At 33.4% G+C, this 24,662-nt stretch overlaps 1 protein-coding gene across 8 annotated transcripts in view; it reads right to left on the bottom strand.

Moving 5' to 3' along the window:
• Positions 1-6,891: 6,891 nt before the first annotated feature.
• Positions 6,892-24,662, bottom strand: part of MIER1 (MIER1 transcriptional regulator) — a 57,131-nt gene continuing 39,360 nt past the window's right edge. For 5 of the 8 annotated variants that reach the window (XM_011369593.2, XM_011369594.2, XM_023536211.1 and 2 more), the window contains 6 exons: positions 21,508-21,659; positions 20,692-20,773; positions 19,463-19,557; positions 16,662-16,789; positions 12,314-12,453; positions 9,624-9,952 (listed from right to left, as the gene is read on the bottom strand). In XM_011369593.2, the coding sequence (XP_011367895.1) occupies positions 9,624-9,952; positions 12,314-12,453; positions 16,662-16,789; positions 19,463-19,557; positions 20,692-20,773; positions 21,508-21,659 (926 nt within the window). Of the gene's footprint in view, positions 9,953-12,313; positions 12,454-16,661; positions 16,790-19,462; positions 19,558-20,691; positions 20,774-21,507; positions 21,660-24,662 lie in introns of all 8 variants that reach the window. The other 3 variants (XM_023536212.1, XM_011369599.2, XM_011369591.2) reach the window with 2 other exon arrangements.

Here is a 24,662-nt window from a genome sequence, read left to right as displayed (position 1 = left end):
ATATGAAAACACTAATTCATAAAGATATATGTATCCCTATGTTGACTGCAGCATTATTTACAATATCCAAGACATGGAGACAACCTGTGTCCATCAATAAAGATGTGGTGTGCATGTGCGTGTGCTTGTGTGTGTGTACTAGTAAGCCAGAAAAATGGCATAATACTCAGCCAGAAAAAATGAAATATCATTTGCAATAACATGAATGCTAAGTGAAGTCAGATGGAAAAGGACAGAAATCCATATAATTTTACTCATGTGGAATATAAAACAAAAAGTAACAAAAGAACTAACAAAACAAGAACAGATACAGGCAACAGAATGGTGGTTACCAGAGAGGAGGTGGGGGTTGGGGGAAGATGAATTGGGTAAAGGGGTCAAATATATGGTAATGGAAGGAAACTAGACTTTGGATGATGAGCATGCAACAGACTATACAGATGTCACATAATTTACACCTGAAATTTATATATTATTCACCAATGTTACCTCAACAAACTTTTTAATAAAGGAAAATGGTAGTCTCTTTACCCGCAATAGGTTTGGTGGTGGACTGCCCAAATGAAAATGTACCTTCGGCACAAATAAAGGTGTGTGTGTAGGGCGGGGGGGGAAGTAAGTACAAAGTGCAGTTTAGGACTTATCCCCCAAAGTAAGGGGAGTCCACAGTGGGGCAATCTCCTGAAAGTGTAGTCAGTAGGCCTAGCCCTCACCTGGCACCGCACACACCCACCCCATTTAAAACCAGCCTGCTGAAACCAACAAAATGGGAAGACAGAAGAATATGCCCCAAATGAAGGAAAAAGAAAAAACCCTGGAGAAAAACTCTGATGAAGTAGAGATAAGTAATTTGCTCGATAAAGAATAAAGTCATAAGGAAACTCAGCAAACTTGAAAGTAGAGCAGAGGAGCTCAGAGAGCATTTCAACAATTAGAAAATGTAATAACCAATCAGAGATGAAGAATAACTGGAATGAAGAATACATTAGAAGGAATCAACATCAATTAATACGGGAAAACTGATTAGCAACCTGCAGGACAGGACAGTAGAAATCACCCAACCAGAAGAGCAAAATGAAAAAAGTTAAAAAAAACAAGAGTAGCATAGGGACCTCTGGGACCACATCAAGCACTCTCACATTCATAATAATAGGGGTTCCAGAAGGAAAGAATGGTGCAGAAAGTATATTTGAAGAAATAATGGCTGAAAACATTCCTAATCTGAAGAAGGAAACAGACATCCAGGAAACAGAGTTCCAAATAAGATGAACCCAATGAGGCCCACACTAGGACATGTAGTTAAAATGGCAAAAGATAAGGATAAAGAGACAATCTTGAAAGTAGTAAGGGAAGAACAAGTCACATCCAAGGGAAACCCCAGAAGGCTATCAGCTGATTTCTCAGCAGCAAGTTTACAGGCCAGAAGAGAGTGGCAGGATATATTTTAAGTACAGAAAGAAAGGAACCTACAACCTAGAATACTACCTTTGGGAAGGTTATCATTCAGAACTGAAAAAGAGAAAAGTTTCCCAGATAAAAACTAAAGAAGTTCACTACCACTAAACCATCTTCACGAGAAATGTTAGAGTCTTCTTTATGCAGAAAAGACCGTAACCAGAAATAAGAAAATACAGGAAGTTTTAACCAAGGAGGTGAAAGACCTGTACTCTGAAAACTATGACATTTAAGAAAGAAATTGAAGAGGACACAAATAAATGGAAGGATATACCGCGCTCATAGATTGGAAGATTATCATTAAAATGACCACACTACCCAAAGCAATCTACAGATTCAGTGATATCCCTATCAAAATACCAATAGCATTCTCAGAACTAGAACAAATAATCCTAAAATTTATATGGAATCACGAAAGACCACGAATAGCCAAAGCAATCTTGAAAAAGAACAAAGTTGGAGGTATCATGCTCCCTAATTTCAAGCTATACTACAAAAGCTCTAATAATCAAAACGGCATGGTACTGGCACAAAAAAACAGACATATACATCAATGGAACAGAAAGCCCAGAAATAAACCCTCACTTATGTGGTCAATTAATCTACGACAAAGGAGGCAGGAATATACAATGGAGAAATGAGTCAGCAAGTGGTGCTGGGAAAACTGGACACATGCAAAAAAATTGAAACTGGATCGCTCTCATACTACATACAAAAATAAAATTAAAAAGGATTAAAGACTTAATTTCAAGACCTGAAACCATAGAACTAGAAGAAAACTATTAGACATCAGTCTTAGTAATATATTTTTGTATACATCCCTTCAAACAAGGGAAACAAGCAAAAATAAATGAATGGAACTTCATCAAACTAAAAGGCTGCTGCACAGAAGAAACCATCAACAAAACAAAAAGACAACATACTGAATGGGAGAATATACTTGCACATGATGTGTCAGATAAGGGGTTGATATGCAAAATAAATAAACTTATACAACTCAATAACAAAAAAATAAAGAATCTTATCAAAAAATGCACAGAGGACATGAGAAGACTTTTTTCCCAAATGGACTTATAGATGGCCAACAGACACATGAAAAGATGCTTGATATTGCCAATAATCAGGGAAATACACATCAACTCACACGAGTCAGAATGGCTATTATGAGTAAGTCAACAAATAAGTGTTGCCAAGGAGGTGGAAAAAGGGAACTTTCATAAGCTGTTAGTGGGACTGCAGATTAGTGCGGCCACTATGGAAAGAACAGTATGGCAATTCCTCGAAAACAAACAAAAAAGATCTATAATACGACCCAGCAATTCCGCTCATGGATATATATCTGAAGAAAATGAAAATAATAATTTGAAAAATTACATGCATCCCTAACTTCATTGCACCATTATTTACAATACCCAAGATATGCAAGCAACCTTGGTGTGAATAGATGACTGGATAAAGATGTGGTATATGTACACACACACACACACACACACACACACACCCTGGAATATTATGCAACAATCAAAAAAGAACAAAATGTTGCCATTTGTGAAAACATGGATGGACATACAGGGTATTATGCTAAGTGAAATAAGTCAGAGTCATATACTGTATGGTTGAGATGTCATATACTGTATGACATCTAAAAACACAAAACAAAGCAAAACCAGATTCTGAAACAGAGTGAAAAGGTGAAAGGGAATATAGTCAATAATTTTGTGGTACTTCAACAAAGAGATAAACGTAAAAATGGAAATGGAAATTATAAAAGGGAACCAATCTGAAATGAAAAACACATTATCTGAGCTGAGAAGTATATTAAATGGAATAAAGGAATTAAAAAAGTGAATAAAGAAGAGGATCAAATGTCCTATCTAGAGGACAGGAAAGCCAATCGGGACACTCAGTGAGAATGGCAAGAAAGATGCCAAGACTATAAAATCAATTTAAGGAGGATATGGGATACTATTAAGGCTCCAAATATTCGTCTGTTTGGTGTAACTGAAGAAAATCAAATGTTGAACAGCTGTTTGAGAAATAACGATGGAACACTTCCCTATCCTGGTGAAGGAAATGGACATAAAACCCCAGGAAGCTTAGAGAATTCCAAAAATCAGGGATCCAAAGAGGTCCGCACCAAGACATCATAATTAAAATGCCAAAGGTTAAATACAAAGAAAAACAGCAAGAGAAAAACACATAATTACATATAAGGGAACACCCATAAGACTGGCAGCTGATTTCTCAAAAGAAACTATGCAGGACAGAAGGGCTTGGCAAAAAATATTCGACAGGATGAAGACCCAGGATCTGCAACCAAGAATAATTTATCCAGCAAAGCTATCATTTAGAGTTGAAGGACAGATAAAGAGCTTCCCAGACAAAAATAAGCTAAAGGAATTTATCACCACCAAGCCGGAATTACAAGAAATGTTGGAAGGACTTCTTTAAGAAGAAAAAAACATGTATCAAAAACAGGAATAAAGAATGGTAACAACTACATTCCTATCAATAAGTACCTCAAATGGAAAAGAATTAAGTGCTCCAACCAAAAGATAGAGTGGATGAAAGGATAAGAAAACAAGACCCCTACGTATGAAAAGGGGATGGAAAAAGATACTGCTTTGATGGATCTAGAAGGTATTTAAGTCAGAGAGAAAGATAAATACTGTATGATTTCACTTATATGCAGAATCTAAGGAATAAAAAGAACTAATCAAAAACAGACTCACAAATATAGTGGACAATTTGGTGTTGGACAGAGGGGAGGGTGATTTGGGGGGCTGGGAGAATTCAGTGAAGGGCTAAAGTACGAATTAGTAGCTGATGGTCACGGGGATGGGGAGCACGGCATAGGGAATGCAGTTAGCATCAATATGTTGGCTAGGTGCAGGGTCAGAGGATGGAGGGAACAACTGGGATCGTTTTATGAACTATATAGATGTCTAACCAATGTACCGTATATTTGAAACTAAATAAAAAATAAAATAATTTTGTGGTAAGTTTGCAGTCACAGGTGATTACTAAGTGTGGTGATCACATTGTAAAGCATATAAATGTCAAATCATTGTCATACACCTGAAACCAGTATAACATTGTTCATCAACTAACTATACTTAATTTCCCAAACTGTGATAAAAAAAAAAAAAATCAAAATGGCACCTGTGGTGTTACATAGAATTTTTAATAAGGAAGGCTGACCACAATTCCACCACTTAGAAAATTATTTTTGGCATATGGCCTTATTTTTCCTAACCATAACTATACATGAAATATATCCCTTTAACAAAATTGGTGTTATTTTGCTCTTTTCATTTAAAGGTATCTGATACAGCTCTTATCTGCCACAATCCTAAGTGAGCTGTTTTATTTTTTGGCTCAGTACTAGCAGTAGCCACTTTTGAAATTTGTAGACAGCCCAACTATGTTTTTAAAATGCGAATGCTTACTAAACACTGGAAGCAAACAGAGAGCAATGTATTAAAGAGGCCACATGGAAAAGCAGTTAAGGAAGCTCGTAATTTCAGGTTGTTTGAAAGCTTGGAAATACCAACCATCCAAATCAATTTCAGGAGTATGGATTATAACTGGGAAAATCTTTTCTGATTTGGTATTTAATAGTGATATAGAGCTAGTTACATGCCATAGGTCACTACCACCACCTGTAATTGGAGTACTCATTCTCAGAATGACCGGCACCATAATCATCTCCTAGTAAGGTTTCTCTGTTCAGTCAGCTAAAGCACAACTGGTGGCAAGGATAGACTATGATATTGAAAAACCCCTTTGGAGCAAGCTCTTTCCCTAAATCTAGATTTTTCTGGTCAAGGATTTAAATTGGCTCAGGTTAATCTGATGCCATTCTCTAGTTATCTCTAATCAGTTCTGGGGTAAAAGAAAAACAACACTCCTAATTAAGAGTCCAGGTCACCTTTTTTTTTTTTCTTTTAAATTAAAAAGTTCAAGTGTGTATTTCTCATATTAATCCAAAGTCCATTTTCTTTCAGAAAGAGTGAAAGCAATTTTAGAAATACCTGAACTAACTCTACTAACAAGCTCTACTTGGTGTACACATTTAGCTGACTCTACATTCAACCATTCATGCTAGCGAGAATAGCAAAAAATGAATGTTTAATAACCAGATAAAAATTTGCATTAGGTCTCACCTCTCAAACTTTAGGAAATCAGGAGACCTCTCCACCCCGCAACAGACAGTGAATGACAAAAGAAAGAGGTGTGTCCTGAATAATGCACAGCTGTTATAATCAGCCCTGCAGTAAATGTTAGGAAGAAAAAAGGCTTTAGGGGAATTGTACATTTATTTCCACGTTGGCTTAATTTCTAACAGAAATATTAAGTGGGAGGAAAATCTTATTTAGCTAGAATTATATAGTGAACCATCTAGTAAACTCTCAATTTTCCTGAGATCGTGCCTATTTTTCCTTTCCTTTTGCCCTCTCTGTACTCAGAATACATTTCTACCATAGCACTTACCTGCTAATGCCTTCTCCTAGAAGAGAACATGCCATATCTCTGAAGCCATAAGCCAAGCACAATAGCTGGCACAAGTATAGGCCCAAATATTTGCTGGATAATGTTTAGGCCTACATTTGAAAACCTGACAAAAACGTGTCACCACTGACATTTAAATGTGAAAAAGCCTTTAGCATCATCAATTTGGACAAAAGAGATTTAGTTAAGCTCCAGTTTATATGGCAATTCTTCAATATTCTTCACAGAACAGGTAGCCTTTAGAATTGTGTTCAAATTCAGAGCAAGCAAAATGACATTTTAAGTATAATATACATCCTAAATAAGTCACAGGAGCCAAGATAAAAAAATCATGTTCAGGTAAGGAAAATCTCCATGTACATACAGAAGTCAAAAAATGCCAGAACAACAAAGGAACATAATGAATGAGGTTACAGAAAATTAGTATAGATTAAGAGGCTAAGCCAAACATTTAAATACACAAAATCAGCCCATGACTTGGAGGGATGATCCTTTTAAGATTTTGCAAAGGATAAACTTGATTATATTGACTTTCCACCCTGGTATTTTTCAGGAGTATGGATTATAATTGAGAAAACCTTTTCTGATTTGGTACTTAATAGTGATATAGAGCTAGTTACATGCCCTAGGTCACTAACACATATCTTGCTTATGGAAATTCACGAACACACTTATATAAATGCCCATTCTTAATTTTCCATTAAGAGCAAAACAAATATTATGAGAAGTTTTTTGTAAAATATTATGTGATATGAAAGGAACAAATATGTTTAATTATATAGTTCAGAGGAAGAGAAACAGGAGAATAGAGGTCCACAGACCAAAAGATCTCTCTGGAGAAAGAAAAAAAAGACAAAAATACGTCACCCAATATAAGGTAGAAGGGACCAAAAGCCACTGAAACACTACTTTGTACAATAGGTCTAGGAACAGAGATTGTATTTATTCTGCACTGTAAACAATGTGCATCATACACAGTTAAAGCCTATAATTAAATCCTGGTGAATCAATCTAATTAAAATCATTCACAGCATCATGTAGGCAAGTATGTTTAAAAAAATACTTTAATAAGCATATTCAGAATGGCAGACAGGGAATGGGAGAAGGGAATTATTTTACAGTGCAAAATTACTATGCATAAATTTAAAAACATCTAATTCATAATTTTAAATGCCTATTTAAATATTTCAAATACATTTTAAAGCTCAACAGATTTGTGTTGAACTGAGTTGCAGATTCTGAACTCTATTTTAAAACACATAAGACAGAATACCATTGCAAATGAAAATGATAGTGCTTTGCTGGGCGTCGGGGAGGCTAAGTAAGTATTAAACAAAAGCTTCTTTTCCCAATGCAATTTGTCAAAAGTTCAAGAGTAATGAAATGTTCTACACATTAAGCAAATTAAATTCATGATATTACTAAAAATTGTAAAGTAGTGCAATGACTTATCAAGTTATAATGGCTGCATTATGAAGAGCAAAGTACTGTGTGAAATACCTGTATAAACACAAAATACAATTAAATATTTCTTTATAAAAAGCTGAGCGTTATGTATTATAATAGTGGAATGTTTTTCATTAGGCATACTTTAAAAAGATAAGATTAAGAAAAGATTTCCTAACATGTATTCATGTGTTGTTTGCAAACATGCCTGAGAATTTACTAAAAATGTTTCTGTGATATTAGTTTGCAAGAACTTCATAAACCTGCAAACAAAATGCGTCTTTTATAAAAAGTGAAAATGGTGTCTCTAATATTGCAACAACTTAAAAAGTACAGCATCACTATTCATTTGAAACATTTCTATAGACCATCTTTGACAAAAAGCTAGGATACTTTGGATTCGTTTAATAAAATCTGACTCAGAAAATGGATTGTGACCATCTGTTAAAGCTGCCATTCTGGATAAATTAATGTTCTAGGTGAAACAAAACAAACAAAAACAACAAAAAAATTCATGCTTCTCAACACTTCCACCCAAAACTGATTTACTTGGATATGTATTTAACAATAGTGAGTATACATTTTATGAAGTCAAGTGTTGTAAAGTGGCTTTTAACACTGTTTGGGGGGAAAAGTTGTTCACATTGGTGGAGGGAAGCAGTCTGAACACATATCAACAGTAATACTTCATGGGAGTAAGGCCTAAACCATAATATCTCAGTGCAAACCTCTACTTAATTACATTAGACAGCTGAGCCATTAAAAGCAAGACCACAGAAGATTTATTTTAAAAAGGCATCGGCTCTTGAACTGATGATGGCTGAAAATGAAATGGTCGAAGCATTTGGGATATGCCTGTGTGATAAAAACAAGAATAGTTAATAATCTTTTACAAAAGTTTGGATATAGGTTGGTCTATCAGCTGTATAAAACTACCTTTTTGACAAGAATTTTGCACTAAAAATAAAATGGCACTCTTGCAAGGCTATGTCAATGGATGATCTTAATTTGTAATTACAGAGAGCAAAGGTTATTGCATATGTTATTTTCATTTTGGAAATACACTATCAAATCTGGAAAACTAGACTGTAACTGGAAAAGTCTAAAACCTTTTCTAATGTCATAACTTTTTCTTCATAAAATCATTTCTGCCTGCCAACTCCTTGTTGTGCCAATTATCTAAATATCACTTGACCTTTCTTCCAGTTTATTTAATGCAAAAATGGGAAATTTCATAATGAATATAAAAATAACCGAATAGGATTCTGGTCAGCATGATACATTTGAACACTTAAGCCAACATTAAACTTTTGTTTTGCTTCAAAAATAATTTTGAAAATTATAGCAAATGCAAAACAAACTATGCAATCTAAGTATCATGCTTAATTTCAGAATTTTCAAACTATCTGTCCTTAAGTAGAAATTTGAAAAAACAAATTTTCACAATCCTTTATGAATGCTTTTACCACCTGGATAAGAAACGTGACTTAGTTACTACACAAACACTTAAAAATTCATTAGAAAAACCTTAGCAAAATAAAATGAAAGCTGACAGACTCAGAATATCAATTCCTCTCATAAAAGTTTACCAACTGTACAAGTTAAGAAAATTATACAAGCTTTTGTATTAAGAAAGGAAAGCTCAGTCAAGACATATGTACTGTAAAAATCTTTCAAAGGCTACAAAGAATCTGGAAAAATACAGAATGTATTTCTTAAGCCCAGATAAGAATATGGAAAGACATCATTGATGTCAACAATTTTACATATACAAACCTGACCTGGTTTATTTTTAAACTTCTATATATAAAAAAATCATGCTAGCATAACTTTCAGGATTCATAAGGGTTTCCTTAATAATGGCAAGCAGAAATTTGAACTTTTTTTCTTCTCCGCCATCAAACTAAGCAAAAAGTACCTTGTAGTGAAATTTTAGGATTAACACATGACACGATAAGGTACAAATATCTTTAGTTCAAATTTACTAAACCATTTGTTAAATCCTTAAAAGGGTCTTTATATATAGTTTTAAAGTAAAAGGTCTACAAAAGGCAGAATTATGAAATCTTAACTAAAGTTAGGACTCAATTCAAATTTTCAAATTTTAACCAATTGCTTCAAGGAAATCAACTTTTTAAGGTAACCCATCAACCCTGAAAATTTTAGTCACACCAGAATTTACTCCAAACAAAGTAAAACAAGTCTAAAATTCAGTCATCTGTGTTTTCAAGTTCTTCAAATTTCCCATGTGAGATTGCTTCTTGGAAAAATTCAGAAGAACCTGGACTTTCTTTTCCATTGCTGTTTACCCTTCGCCTTTTGGCAGGTCTCTCGCTTTTTTCATCAAAATCATTTTCGTTTCTTGTTGTCACATGGGCAAGTTTTGGGTCAGTGGTAAGGTTATCTGTTTCATAACCATTACTATCCATATCTGCATGAAGTGGTTTCTTATTTCCACCTGCTGGTCCATTAACATGCAACCCTTCAACTTTTACTTCTTCTTTGTTTAATATTTCACCTGGTCCATTAGATGACATCCCTAAGGTGGAAGAAACATAAATAAAACTGACAATATTAAAAAGTAAAATTTGTAAACTATTATAGCTATTGTAAAATAGCTTTTCATCAAGGAAGCGAGGTATCAAATCTGGTATGGTTTGAATTCTGGTTCTATTTACCTAGTAGCTGTGTGACCTAATTAGGCAAGTTATTTATACTCTCTGTACCTTAGTTTCATCACATGTATAATAAGGACAATAATTTACCCCACAGAGTTGTTGTGAAGATTAAATAAGTTAATAAACAAAGAATTAAGGACAGATTTTGGCATATATTAAAAACATGTTGGTATTATGTGACAACAAATAAGCATTTGATCCAGTAGTCTAAATATGTTGAATTAAACAAAGATATGCATAAATTATTCAGATTTAGTAAAAGGGCTATAACTTTCTAAAACCATGTTTTCTTTAGAAGCCTGAGTTTTCTACAGCCATATAAAATCAAGATGACATGACTTTTTTATTCTTAATGTAAAGCTATGGCTAGTATTGTGCTTTAAGGGTAAAGATCATATACTATATTTACCTGAAGGGATTTAAACAATCTGTCATAATGTTAAAAGATTAATGCTTGCACTGTCAAAGCATACACCTGAAAATACTAAAAGTAAACACAAATTCCTCCATAATAGGTGAGAAAAGAAAGAGCCTAATTATTCTAAATAAAAGCAAGTAACAGTAAAAGTCATGTTTGAGTTGACTGCAAAATAGAGTAGAAATTTTGGATACAAAGTAAAAATATAGAATGTGTCACTAAAGACAATTAAAATTTAATTAAAATATTCAATATAAAAGACGAGCCTCAAATATTACATTTTGGTCAAAGAGTATATTCTATTTTTCCTAAGAGTATAATCAAACCATGAATGCACATGGGGATTATGCATCATATGACACCGAAAGAACGATTTTGTTGTAGTAAACCCAAAGAGTTGGTGACACTGTGATTAGGTCAAAAATAACTAAGATTTCAAGACACTATGTAAATCCCTTACAAAAGAAATAAAACTGGGTTGGAAAGTTCTTTCCTTTCCTTGAGAAACCTGAGAAACTTACTGTAGGTGCCTGATGTGAATAGTTTCTGAGCTACTGAATATAGGTAACTTATGAAACTCTCCTAGGCTAACTGCGTGTTCTCATCAAATGGTTAAAAAAGAAAAGTAAATGATGTATTTGGTATTATAAGCAAACAGGAAAAGAAAGGTGTAATACCAGCTGTCTGACTCCCTAAGGTTTTACCCCTAGTCTCAAGGTCAGAGCCTCAGGTTCTAATTTATTCTACTTCAGGATTGATGCGGCTGGCATTAGACATCATGCCAATAAAACTCTTTGGACCAGGAAATAGTTATTGGGCCCTAATTTTTGTGCCTTGTTCTTTGAAGGGAAACAAGTGAGGGAATAGAGAGGAGTCCCCAAATGAACAAAGTACTGTATATTCACTACAGCTCTGCCAGTGTGAGATCAAAGGTCAGAACAAGGGACATTTGTTTCTCAGTATTCTCCCCTAGTTTCTGTCACGGGAGGTTAGGTCTCCACTGGCCCTCCCCAAAGGCTGTTATATCAGAATGTAGGTGGGCAGAGCTTATCTCTAATTCACCAGTTTCTTACTAAAGAGTGAAGGACTTATTACTTCCTGCTTGGCAACTGTCTTATTTAGGAAGACCATTTAAATTAAATTAGAAGTCAAAATAATTCTTTGACTAGGTCTTACTGATCAACACACTGATCTTTGGTCTACTGTACATTTTAAATAAGAACAATACCTGAACCTCAATCATATTGGTATGCCTTTTACTTCTCTTATTCATGGAGATAAAAATAGAAGTGATTCTGTAGACTATTATTGTACATGCTGATACCTGCTGTATCTTTTCTTATCCTTTAAGGTTATTATGCTATCAAGGAGAAAAATATTCAAAATAGTGCCTTTGTCATCTATGTCCATGCACCTTTCTGATAAAATGTTATAAGCTCTCAAAGTATTTAAAAAATATGTGTATTTCTGATGTGAAATGGCTGGAGTTATGGTCTAAGAGTTATCAAAAATACTTGTATCTAGATATCTCAACAGGATAAGAAATAGATGTTACTCAAAAATAATATATTTCTTAAAAGAAATGGTCACTGTTGATTGTATACTTTATTAAACGTACTTTTTAGTGATGTCAATTTCTGATTAATTTGTTATTCTGTGTGTTAGTATGTATGCATGTTGATATTGTGTTTCATCTGACATTTACAGTTATTGCTTTAACTTCTGCTTTGGAATTTTAATAGAAACCAAAAGTGAATAAATATTCCAGCTACTGAAAGAAACAAATGTTCCTTTGGTTGCTTACCATTTTGATTAGTATTGCTTATAGTGCCATCTTCTTTCTCAGACTGGCTGTTACTACTGTTTGAAGCAGTCGGGGGAGGGGATGGTGCTCGACTAGAAGCAGCACTTTCACTTTCATCTAGAAGACGATCCATGTAATCCCTTAAAGTCACGTAAAAAAATAATTAAATTCTTGTATTAAAAAAAGCTGAACATTAAAATAAAGTGAGGTTAAATTTATAAGGCTTTATTAACAAATATATCCTAATTTTCACTTACATTCATTCTAGTACCTCATCTATTACACCAGGATCTGAACATTTAAATGGAAAACTTCTTTTGGTTGCATGTTTATAGGAAAAATGCTAAGAGCTTTTAAACTAGCTAATTTTAGAGACCTATAGGCAGTTTAAAAACTTTTAAAATTGTAGGCAAGTGCTCAGATTGGCCCAACTAAAACCAGAGAATCTGTTAAGTGAAGAGAAAGGGATGATGTCAATCAAAAAAAGTACCAAAGAAATTCTGAACAGATACAGATTGGAATTTTAAAGCTCCTAGAGACTGATGGCTACAGCAACACCTGAGACAAATTAGGTCCTAATAATAAATCACTTCCCTAAACCTTCCTGGATACCTTCTATCACCTTTCTGTGAGATCTGAGCTATAATAAGCTCACTGAATTCCTGGGCTTATCTGCCACTCTATCATTAGAAGTGAGCTCATTTCTTCCCGAAATCATTCCTGAACTATATGGCAAGAGAATGCAGTTGTGTAAGTGACACTGGGTTTGGGATTAGAAGATCTGGGTTAAACATCTAATCTCTGAGATATAGTGTCTTTACCTATAAAATGCATGTTATCATACATGACTTATCTACCACATAGGGTTATTGTATAAGATATGTACAGGAAGTCTTTTGTAAAATATAAAGTACTATTAAGTCACAAGAACAAAGGTCAGCAATCTATGGCTTGTGGGCCACTTGTTTTTGTGAGTAATATTTAAATGGAACACAGCCGACGTTCATTTGTTTACATGGTGTCTATGACTGCTCTGAACACAACAGCAGAGTTGAGTAGTTGTGAGAGAACGTAAGGCATGCAAAGTCTAAAATATTTACCCTCTAGCTCTATACAGAAAAGTCTGCCAACATCTGCACTGGAATAACTCTCCGAGGGCAAAAATTTTAGTCTGTTTCATTTACCACTGCACTACCACAGGTGCCCAAGTTGTACATGGCACAGAGTAAAAGCTCAATAAAAACTTAAATACATTATATATTTTAAGATTCCCTAGAATAAAAGAAATAGTAAGTCAAATGTTTTAGAATTTTGTGAACAGGATAAATAAGAATATGCATTAAAACAAAACAAAACAAAAACAAAAACAGGAAAGGCTCAGGACTTCACTCAAATTCTACAGTAATAGTCCATAAAAAGACTATCAACCATAGCTATAATGTCAAACTACATGATCACATTGTCTCTTGGGTTATGGGGATATAAAAAATATTGAGATGTGGTATGTGACCTCAAGAGGTTTCCAACAGTCTAAGGTATAAAACTAATACATATCAAAGAAATGAATATGATAATGAACTAATCAATTCAACATTCTAGCCTAGTTTCCTTATCTATAAATGGGAGGGAATTAAATGTGATGGTTTTTAAGACCTCTTTAGCTTTATGCTACTCATAAAGAACAATTATGTAACTAAACTAAAGCACACAGAAATAGAAATGAGCATGAAGAATGCCACAGGGATTTCGGAAGCTGAGGCTAATAGGAACAGCTGACACCTGATGAGGAATTGTCAGAAATAAATTTGGTAGGGTGGAAATGGATAACGGAGGATGTTAAAATAGCAAAGGAAACTAGAGTTGACTAAATATCAAAATTATTTTAAATTTCTGAATATAGCAACGATATTATGAAGGAATTATTATTATTATTTCTTAACAATTAATGGCATCTAGAATGCTTAAGAAGAGTCAGGTAGACCACTTCAGGAGGGTGGAGCAGCGTTCAGATAACCAGTTATACTGACTTAATTTTTCCCTTTTTTTTTTTTTTTTAAAGAAACTATATGCAAGGCTGTTACAGCAAAATCTCCAATTTGTAGATGGCTACCAATTCTTCTAGGTAGTGAAGAGAGAATCTGTATTAGAATCTTTCAAAGGCTATTTATAGGCAGAGAATGGCAAATGTAAGGTAAAAATGAATAAATAACTTTCAGGATAATGTGCTCTAACTATAGATTTTGACTAAAAAGAAAGATGAAAAAATTCAAATTTTTGTCTACAGGCATTAACTTAGTGTTTTGTGCAGTCACTTCAAGTGCAACTATTAACAGCAAACTAGATAAAAGTCTAGAAGCAAACTAGAAAAATATCTCCATGCTTACAGAAAACCACAATTTCTCCTCATCTGGAAAATTATGTACAGTCTAGTCTGGTCATGGCTTTTTATAAAAGATATAACAGCTAAAAAGAGATGAGTGTGAGTAAAAATTATAGTTCTTTCAGTTATGAAAGACCCAAAGGGGACATGACTTGAAGCTTATAAAACTACAGTATTCTTGCCTAGGAAGGAAAGCATATTTGTTCACTTCATACCATTACACCAGGGAACCACTGTTAACTCTTTAAGTATCTTCAAAAAGTTTTCAGAAGCTATGGAGAAATTAGAGAAACGAAAATGTTTGGCGGGACATCCCTACCTAACCTGTTGAGCTTGACATCACAGAAGACCAACTAAGCCAGCCCACACTTCCCATGGTGATGCTTTCTGAAAGAGAAAACTGGATGAACCATGGGTCTGACCCAGCATGACAATTCTTATGCTCTTACTGCTGATGATGACAGATTGCCATGTAGTTCGTGTGTGAACATTATTTCTGAAATGAGTGAAAAAAATGAAAGATGTTACTATTGCTTTTCCCTATACAAAAGCTTGAAAAATGTGACTATTTTAAGATACATTCTAAAGACCAGATAGCTCTATATCTAATTCTATATCATTATGCCTCAACATTATGAATAAATAATCTAGAAAATTTTTTAATAAATTTATAACATTAAACAAATTAGATAAAATTAGAATACTGTTATTATGAAATTCTACTCTAGCCATCAGGAACTTTTAAGTAATGGGGGATGAGGCACAGAATCCAATGTCTTGTGATTTTCAAGGGGCAATCATACCCTTTTAGATAATTTTGCTTTGATTTTAGAGTGTTTGATCCTCCAAGGAAATGACCAGCAGACACACCTGTAAACGAATATGACCAAGAAACAATCTGGCCTAGGAGTTTCAAAAGCAGAATCAAATATACATACAAGCAAATTTTTCAAAGGCAGTCATTTGGCTAGCCTTAAGAACTTCACTGGTGCAAACTGACAAAATGAAGTTCCAACTTTACACTATTTTTATTATATAAACATTAGGGAATAATCAGAGATAGTGTGGTAAAGTTAATTCCACCAGAAAATTAATCAACATTTCAGAATAACTCATGTGGAAGGAAGGGCTCAATACTCTATGTACATAAGTAATAAATTACTTGTGGCAGTGGGGACAATGTTTAATGCCAAAGCTAGACTGAGGCTAGTGGCAACAGCATTTCATTGCAAAGCTAGACTGAAGAAGGATAAGAGAATTTGGGGCATGGGGACTGGATTAGATGTAAAAGGCACTGAGCATACAGAGTGGATATAATAACCCCTACTCCCTGTACTACTGGGAGTAAGCTAAAGTTGCGTTACTAATTATTAAAATTATTTCTATTAGATGAAAGGTGTTAGGAAATGTAGGAAAAGGTAAGTCATCATGCACATGTTCTTTCCTATGTAAAAAACTTTATAACTAAAAAAAAAAAATACAATATGACCTGATTTATTATATCCGTATGTATTTTCTCTTTTATATCATCTATACTCAAATCTTATTTTAGTTCCGTGGATCAAAAGTAGATAAGACAAGGAAAACTATTAATTTCCCTTCCTCTTCAAAGTGCCTCTATTAGGCACATGGCCCTACAGTTTTAGAAAAGATAGTCTCTCTTTTCTCCTCTCACTGCTCTTATAGCGTTATTGGATTAAAACTGTATGTGCTTATACTAAATGGAATACATCAAAAACATGCTCTCACATCTGTGTTCTGATCCATTTCCTCTCAGGGATATTACTTAAAACACACACCATAATATTTGCTTTGTTATATTTGTTGTTTCAAATAATATGAACTGTAGTTTACAATACTTTATAAGACACTTGAAATCTAAATGTATTATAAAGATGTCAACAGATAAATTTAAACTAATGTAAACTTATTAAAAATTACAATTTTCTCAAGAAAAAATAAACTCACGTTACACCAGGATGAAGATTATATTTCTTTTTTCCAAATCGCGTTTGCTGAGCAAAGAAATCGTAACGTTCAGATTTTTTCCACATATAATAGAATGCTACACATTCACCAACTGACCTTGTTCGGACCTGTAAGAAACAAATACTTGTTTTTAAGAATCATCTCCTCCTTAAGAGTTATTTCATAAAAAAATCTGAAGTTTGAAAACAAATTTAGCTGGCCTTAAATAATATGTAATACTATGTATAAAATACAACACAGCAGCTGTGTTAAAAACTATTCTTTTTAAATTTTCATTAAGAGAAATATACTGACAATAGGTCTTCAGATGTTTATGCTTTCATCTTAATTTACTATAAAAACAAGAACTCCTCTATTGAAGATGTCTATAAGTGGCATTTGAGTTAAAATTAATGTTATGAAGAGTCTGTAAATACTTTCCCAACAGTGATACACTTAGTTATTTTAGTATCTAGAAAAGGCAGGGAATATTCATTCCACAGTGAGATAAAAGCTATTATAAATAATGCTAATGCTTTATTTACTAAGTTACTCCAGTGCTATACCTATTTGTGTAACTGCATGGGTTCCCCTTACATAATGTTCAACACCTATGGGATTGTCAAATGATGTTAACAAAATTCCCTTTTTTTGCCACTTGGCTTGGAGAGCTGGTAGGGTTGATGTATATAATAAAACATGGAGTTTAAAATGAAAAAGGGGGATCTGCATGAGTGTTTGGGATGCAAGATGATATTACTTTAACCCACAAATTTCTATTGAAATAGGTATCTTGTGGGACTGACTGTGCGCCTGAGGTCAATATGATGACATCCTTAATTCATTACCTGGCAGATATTTTTCTTTCTTCCCTTCTGTTTGCACTTTACAACTTTGGTCTATGTTGCTCTAAGACTGCAAGCTATTAGGGCTCTAAACGAAAAAGAACCAATCATCTTCTCAAGCTCTTTTTTGTCTCCTTGTCTGTATTCTGCCTCCTAGTATTCTGCCTCCTAGTATTCTGCCTCCTAGTATTCTGCCTCCTAGTATTTCTAGATAGATACGAGCCATGTCAATTGTACTTTTCTAAAATTAAGAATTGAAAAGACATTTTGGGGCATGCAAAGTTAACAATATTATGAACAATTTTCAAAAATAAGCCTGCATAACAGAACTTATGATTAAGATCCAAACCTCCATTCCAAGTGTAAAAACAAAGTTTTAATGTTTTCACTGGATCATTCTTCTCCCTCTTAAAGAATTACTATCTTCTTTGTTCACTAGAACAACTAGTATATTAGGTATAGGTCAGCTCACTTCTGTAACATTGAAATATCACCACCTCAAACAATCATACATTGATCAAGGTCTTATTTTCAATATTATGTTAAGACGTTTTTGGCTAGTAGTTTCAAATCACCTAATAAGTTCTCATTTCTTAAAAAATGAGATTGCAGTGAGTGGGAATGGATGGGTACTACTGCTTCTAGTTACGTAAATTTATCATTCCAGGAGACTCCTCCATAGATAAACCAGCATGGTTTGGTCAGTAGTGTTTGAATTCAAGCAGGGAAGCTAGAAATCTGTTATCCAAAATGTTGTCCCTTCAACCGTAAAACAATGTATTTTTTTTTTTAAATCAGAAACATATATGACAGTCATTAGCATAAAATGCACTCCTTTAATAGAACATTATTCACTATACTGAAGATTATTGATTTGGACACAACATTAAGGGGTATAGATACATTTCTGACACCAGTGCTAAGACTCAAAATTTGTCTCTTATTAGTTATGTCTGAAGTCATATGTCAAAATGCACCAATATAATCAAGAGTTAATATGCAATAAAATTTTAAAAAATAAACTTATGGGATTTATAAGCCATACTTTTACTATGACTGTTAAATATGTATTGAAATAGCCACCATCCAATCCATCCAGAGGTATAAAAAAAAAGACTGTGGTGACAGACTATTTAGAGCTTTTGACATAAGCCCATGTAAGTCCACATACTTTTAACATCATCCTAGACAAAGTCATCACAGAAGACTTAGATGCTATCTGTAGGAAATATGTAAAACCAAGCTACCTGTCATTTATATTTGCTAAAAATGTGATATTTATAAGCCTAGAAATTACTTAATTTCTTAAATTTAAACTCTGAGATTTAAATTTTGCCTGTCCTAATTTCCCTTAAGAATGACACATTTTCCTAATCTATATAACGGTGTAATAACTATTAAAAATTTTACCCGATTTCAGTTGCAAGAGAATTAAATGTAAAAATAAATTTGCAAGTGACTATGAAGTTCTTTTGGGTATACAATAACATTGTATGATTGATATTACCAATACAGAATGATGATTATGTTAAATAAAAGTGGTTTTAGACCACTCAGAACTTAAGCAAACATAAAAAATATTTTAATTGTAAATGTCATGTTAAAAAATGCTTTAAAGTTACAAAATTATTCTAAAGATCATTCTTAAAAAAATCTGTCACAGAATGTGGAAAATAGCTTTAAATAATTGCAATGTACATACACATCCCACCTGGAAGCTGAAAAACATATCTGTCAATGTGTCCAGTTCTTACAGGCTTCTAATATCATCCACTGAAAACAGTGACTTGGAAAATATCAGGAAGTCTAGGTGTGCTTATATTATAATAATTCCCTAACTCCCAATACATTAAAATATTCATTACAGAACTTTTAAAAGAAAATAATTAAGATATAAGATGATGTGGGTTAACTAAATTTCTTTTTGTAAAAGAGAGAATATATATCATTACTTACTTTATTAGCCTGAATCAAATGAAAATCCTTTCCATAGGCCTTCAGCCCTTGTTCAAAATTTCTACACTCCTCTTCTGTCCAAACAGATAATTCCTCTGAAAATATGGGGGAAAAAAAAACTGTTAGGCAATATTTCCTCAAATATATATATAACAAAGAAACTGCAAATAAAAATGTAGCTTTCTGGTCACAAACTGCAAATAAAAATGCAACTTTTACCGCTAAGCTCTATTATTGATGATAAAGTGAGAAAAACTCCTTATTAATACAATTTTGGATGATATGGTCCATAACTCTCCAACCTGAACTTGGGGTATGTTTTCCTTTATTCTTTATGATCCAACTATACTAGCCACCTTTCAAGTCTTTAAACTTGCTAATGTTCTTTCTTTAGACTTTGTGCATGCTGTTCCTTTTGCCTACAATTATTTTTTGTCTCCTATACCTCATTCGCTTTTCAGTTAGCTAGTTCACATCCTAGCAAAAGTTATCACTTTGTTCTAGAAGCTTTCCCTAACAGCCTCACACTTTCCCCCAACTAAGTCCCACTGCATAAAGTTTGAATTGCACCCTGTAATTATCCTTTAAGAACTCATAACTATTTTTGAACTTCCCAACCTAGGCTCTAAGTACCACAAGGGCAGGGACTTTTTTTATAGTTATGTCTTTAGAATTTAGTAGGCTCTCCAATTTTTGTCAATGAATATCTTTTACTTGTTACATAATAATATAAAAACAGTACTCTTAGTGAAGCAGGCGGGGAGCCAGTTAAGAGTTTAAAAATAAAAAACCCTGGATTTTAGTTATGACTTCATTATTTATGAATTATATTTGCCTTGGTTAAAAGTTAAACTTGAGTTCAGAGACTTCAGTATTATCAGTTTTAAAATGATGGTAACATCTGTCTCATTATTTAGCTCACAGGGCTACTACCAAGATCAAATAATAAAATATTTATACAAATGTGTTGAAATTCAAAGGTATTATGTATTTTTACTTAAAAGGCCTTAATTTCCCTTAAAGGGACAGCCTTAATCTCATTCCTCCTAATGCCCTGTAAAATAACTTGTGTTATATACAAATTATTTAAAAAGTTATTATTCAGCAAATATTTACTGAATTCAGAAAGATCAGTATTACTAAACGTAGGCTATAGCTAGATAGACTGAAGAGCTTAAGTTTTAAATTTTTGCTATTTCATGAAAACAAACTTTAATATTTATGCTTACCTCTAGCTGCTTTTACATTAAATCTTAATCTTCTCAATGCTTCTTCTGTATCAAAATTGCATTTAACCAATTCATATAATGCCTAGAAAATAAAGGGCTTCAATATGTGACCCAGACTATGAACAGTTTAAAGCTACAATTTCTTGAGAGTAAAAGCTTCTCTAGAATCCAGTGTTTTCATCCTTTCTGTAGGACAACTAATTTTACTGAATGTAGCACACAGAGCATTTAGGAAAAACAAACACTCAATCCTGACAATTAATTGACTCTAAATATGTAGAAAACAGGGAAATACTCTCTTGGCAGCCACAGTATCCCAGCAATTTAGAAAAATAAATTATTTTATAAAGATTATGAATGCCTTCTTTTTGCCTTTTTGGGGTTCTTAGGCTAAGATAATTTTAAACAAATCAGAAAAAAAAAACTGACTAAAAAAGGTAAAAAACATAATGATGTCATTAGGTTTGTGGGGGGCACTGGTCTACCATGTGTATAATAACATTATACCAGATGTGTATTCCCAATTTGATGATATCCAGATTCTCAGGTATATCTAAAGGAACTTTTAAAAGCCTAAAAAAATATATATACAGACAAACTGAAATATCAAGATTTTTGTTTATTTGAGCTGAAATCATACCTATGAAGTGTGTTAATACTACGTTATCTTATGCTGATTATAATCTCAGATTCTGATAACTACAGGAATTTTGGTGGACAGAATAACAACACTGAATGTGACAGCATTTACATTTAAAAATGTATATGGTTAATTTATTTTGGGAAAATTATAACAGTAATTTCTTATTCATTTACCTGCTCATTGTCTTTTATGTGAGATCCTTCAGGAATTGCTTCTACACCTTTCTCATCGCCTGTTCTTCTAGATGCATCCTTAAGAAATACAATCACTTTATCTTCTGGTAAGTACTCGGGGTCCCACAGGAGCTGATCATCATTTTCATATACTAAATTAGTAAAATATAGTATTTTTAAAATGCCAAAAATTGATGCAGTTTGTGTTAAAACATATCAATGAATAAACAACTCAAACTTAAGAGTTAAGAACTGAGAGGTAAACTGTGGTCCTACTACTTGTCTGACTTCATTCTTGGGCAGCATTCATAGCCTTGGTGAATAAGCATTCTAAACAGAGATGTACCCCTTCCAAATCCGGCCTCATCTGGCTTGAGTTTACCAAATTCCAAGATCTCTCAGTTTGAACAGCACCATCACCACATACTACCTGTATAACCTTGGGCAAGTTACTTCCCATCATTGCCTCAACTTTGAAATGAGAACAACAACCCTAATATATAGGACTGTAAGGATTTCAAGCATTTTAAAACAATTCTGGAATATATTAAGATTTGATGCATGTTCAATATTTTTGAAAAGAGTTATCTAAAAGATTACTTGTCAATGTTAACACTGTTTGTTTCTTGGTGGTGGGATATGGAGCAATTTTTTCTTCTTTACATTTTTCTATGACGCTTAAAAATGTATTGAGTATAAAGATTTTTTCACAACAAAAGCTATTACTTTTTTTTTTAAAGCACAGGTTTCATCAGAATTTCCATTATAATAAGATTAAAACCTAAGTTTCATCAACATTTAAAAAGTGAAAGTAAAGGAGAACCTAAGATGAGAGCCTTGTGGAATTCTAAATGATAGGAAGATGGAACAGTCACAAGATAGAAAAGTGTGGCACCACAGCAGCGAGGGGAAGAAAATGTTTTAAGGAGTTATAGACTGGTAAAATCTATTAAATGACCAGGTTGAAAACTGAAAAAGGTATGCTGGATTTACTAATAAGGAGAGAAATGTTTCAAGAACATTCCAGAGATGGAAGCAGAAGCCACACTGGAGATGAGTAAAGAATAAATGGAAGGTGAAGAAATAACATATTAAACTCTTAAAAAGTTCAGCTGTAAGGGAGGAAGGAGACAGGGCAGTAGCTCAAGAGGGAGTATAGTTGAAGAAGAATTTTGGTTTTGTTGGTTGGTTTTTAAAGACAGGAGACATAATCGTTTACAAGTCAATAGGAAAGAGCCAGCTGGAGAAAGATTTTTGAATCTAAAAGACAAAGAATAACTAAGTGTCAATGTTCCTTTTTTGTGAAAAAGAAATTAATAGTTAATTAAACATTTCCTATGTACCAGGCACTATGTTAAGTGTTTTCACACAAATTACCTGCCCTGAACTACCATATACATGTACTTTAAAATATTCTTCTACCTTTGTTTTCCAAAATTTGTATTCTTAAATTACAGCTCGAAGGATAATCTCTAGAAACTTTTTCTTCATAAATCTCATTCCTTTTTTGATCTGCTGGTATAATCCTAGGGAAATTCTAAATTGTAAATACAATAAAACTCCCATGATAAAGTGAATTTGGATATACTGCTACTGATTTATATTCTCTGCTCACCTCTGTTCGCTGAAAGGAGCAGACTACAGTTATATTCTTCGAGTGATGAGTGGGGGGTGGATAAGGCCTTAGGAGTAAACCCTGACTCACAAAGAGGAAGATGTGGGGTGGGTCCCTGAGTCTCTAGTGTTCTCTCAGTTAGATATGCCCAGATAAACCCTATGAAATAAGCACAAACTACTTGGGAGATATTTCTGAAAGGATTCTGGAAGTCCCAGGTAGCCACAGGACACAGAGATGTCCTTATTTAAGCTGAATACACAAGCATCACCAGATGGCACCAAACGATAAGTCAGGCCCCTAGAATTGTGCCTAGATAGCCAATAGGATAGCCCTGAGAATATGATACTTCATTTTATGCAATTATATTAAAAAATGACTATGTGAAAATAGACTAGTGGTTATGAGAGGGTGGGGAGGAAGGGGGAGGCAAGAGGTAGATGGGGTAAAAGGGGTCAAATGTGGTGACAGAAAGAAATCTAACTATAGGCGGAGAACACACAATGCAATATATATATGTCTTACTGTCGAACTATACACCTGAAACTTAATGGATTTCGTTAAGTAACCATAAGAAAAAAACATGCAGTAAGAAAAATTAGCATTATTTTCACAGAGAATATACTACACTGCCTTTCCCGAAACGGACCAAATTATTTTCCAGTTACATTTATACTCTAAATGACTTTTGACTATGATCAAAATAAAAGTCAACACAACTGATACTTATTAAATATCTGTTGTAGAATGACTAAATGCCAAGAGATCATATTCAGAAATACTCCAGTATGATAAAACACACTAAAGTACTGAGGAAAAATAATGTCTATAAATATGATATGAAGGAAAAAAAACCTCTTTAGTAGCAACAGAAAGAAAAAAGTAGTTTATTATAATTCTATAAAGTGACATGAATGTACTGGATTTTGAAATATCACTCAAATGTAATGGCATCTTCTAAAACTGTAATTCTAAATGAATAACCAAGCCTAAATATTCGAACTTTTAAAAAGCAACTATACCTTATATTACTGGAAGATATAATTTAAATGATTATAAGAGTTCAGAGGCAGGAGCTCAACTAGTATATTTAGCTAAGGGAGTGCTTCCTATGGTATTTTATGTAATCAAGTTAAACTTGTCAGATAAGCAAAATGAGCTGTCAAAATATTTTAACAAAGCTCATTGTATATGTGTGCGAGTGGGGGGAAATAACGCAGAAAGCTGGGAAATCACTATAAAACCATAAACAAACTTCCACAATCTGGGAAATTAATAAATGCATATTCATAAACTTCCAGTTTTATTAATTTTTTAATTGTTACTCCATTTCTGATGTCTACGTAAAAATTCTATCTATGTAAGGATGAAAATGCTGATCCATAATCAGCATTATGGTGTAATAATAAGGCTTACAACAGAAATTTCCACATTCTTAAAAGGTCACACTGTGATTAATGACAGATATGTCCTGCTTTTCAAATGTTCCAGTTATACCACTTTGCTTTTATGAAAGACCTTACTTTTACTTTAGTACTTA

The sequence above is a fragment of the Pteropus vampyrus genome, unplaced genomic scaffold, assembly GCF_000151845.1.
Source record: "Pteropus vampyrus isolate Shadow unplaced genomic scaffold, Pvam_2.0 Scaffold151, whole genome shotgun sequence".
NCBI classification, from domain to species: Eukaryota; Metazoa; Chordata; class Mammalia; order Chiroptera; family Pteropodidae; genus Pteropus; species Pteropus vampyrus.
Note: the sequence above shows the minus strand (reverse complement) of the source record. Positions and strands in the feature narration are given on the sequence as shown.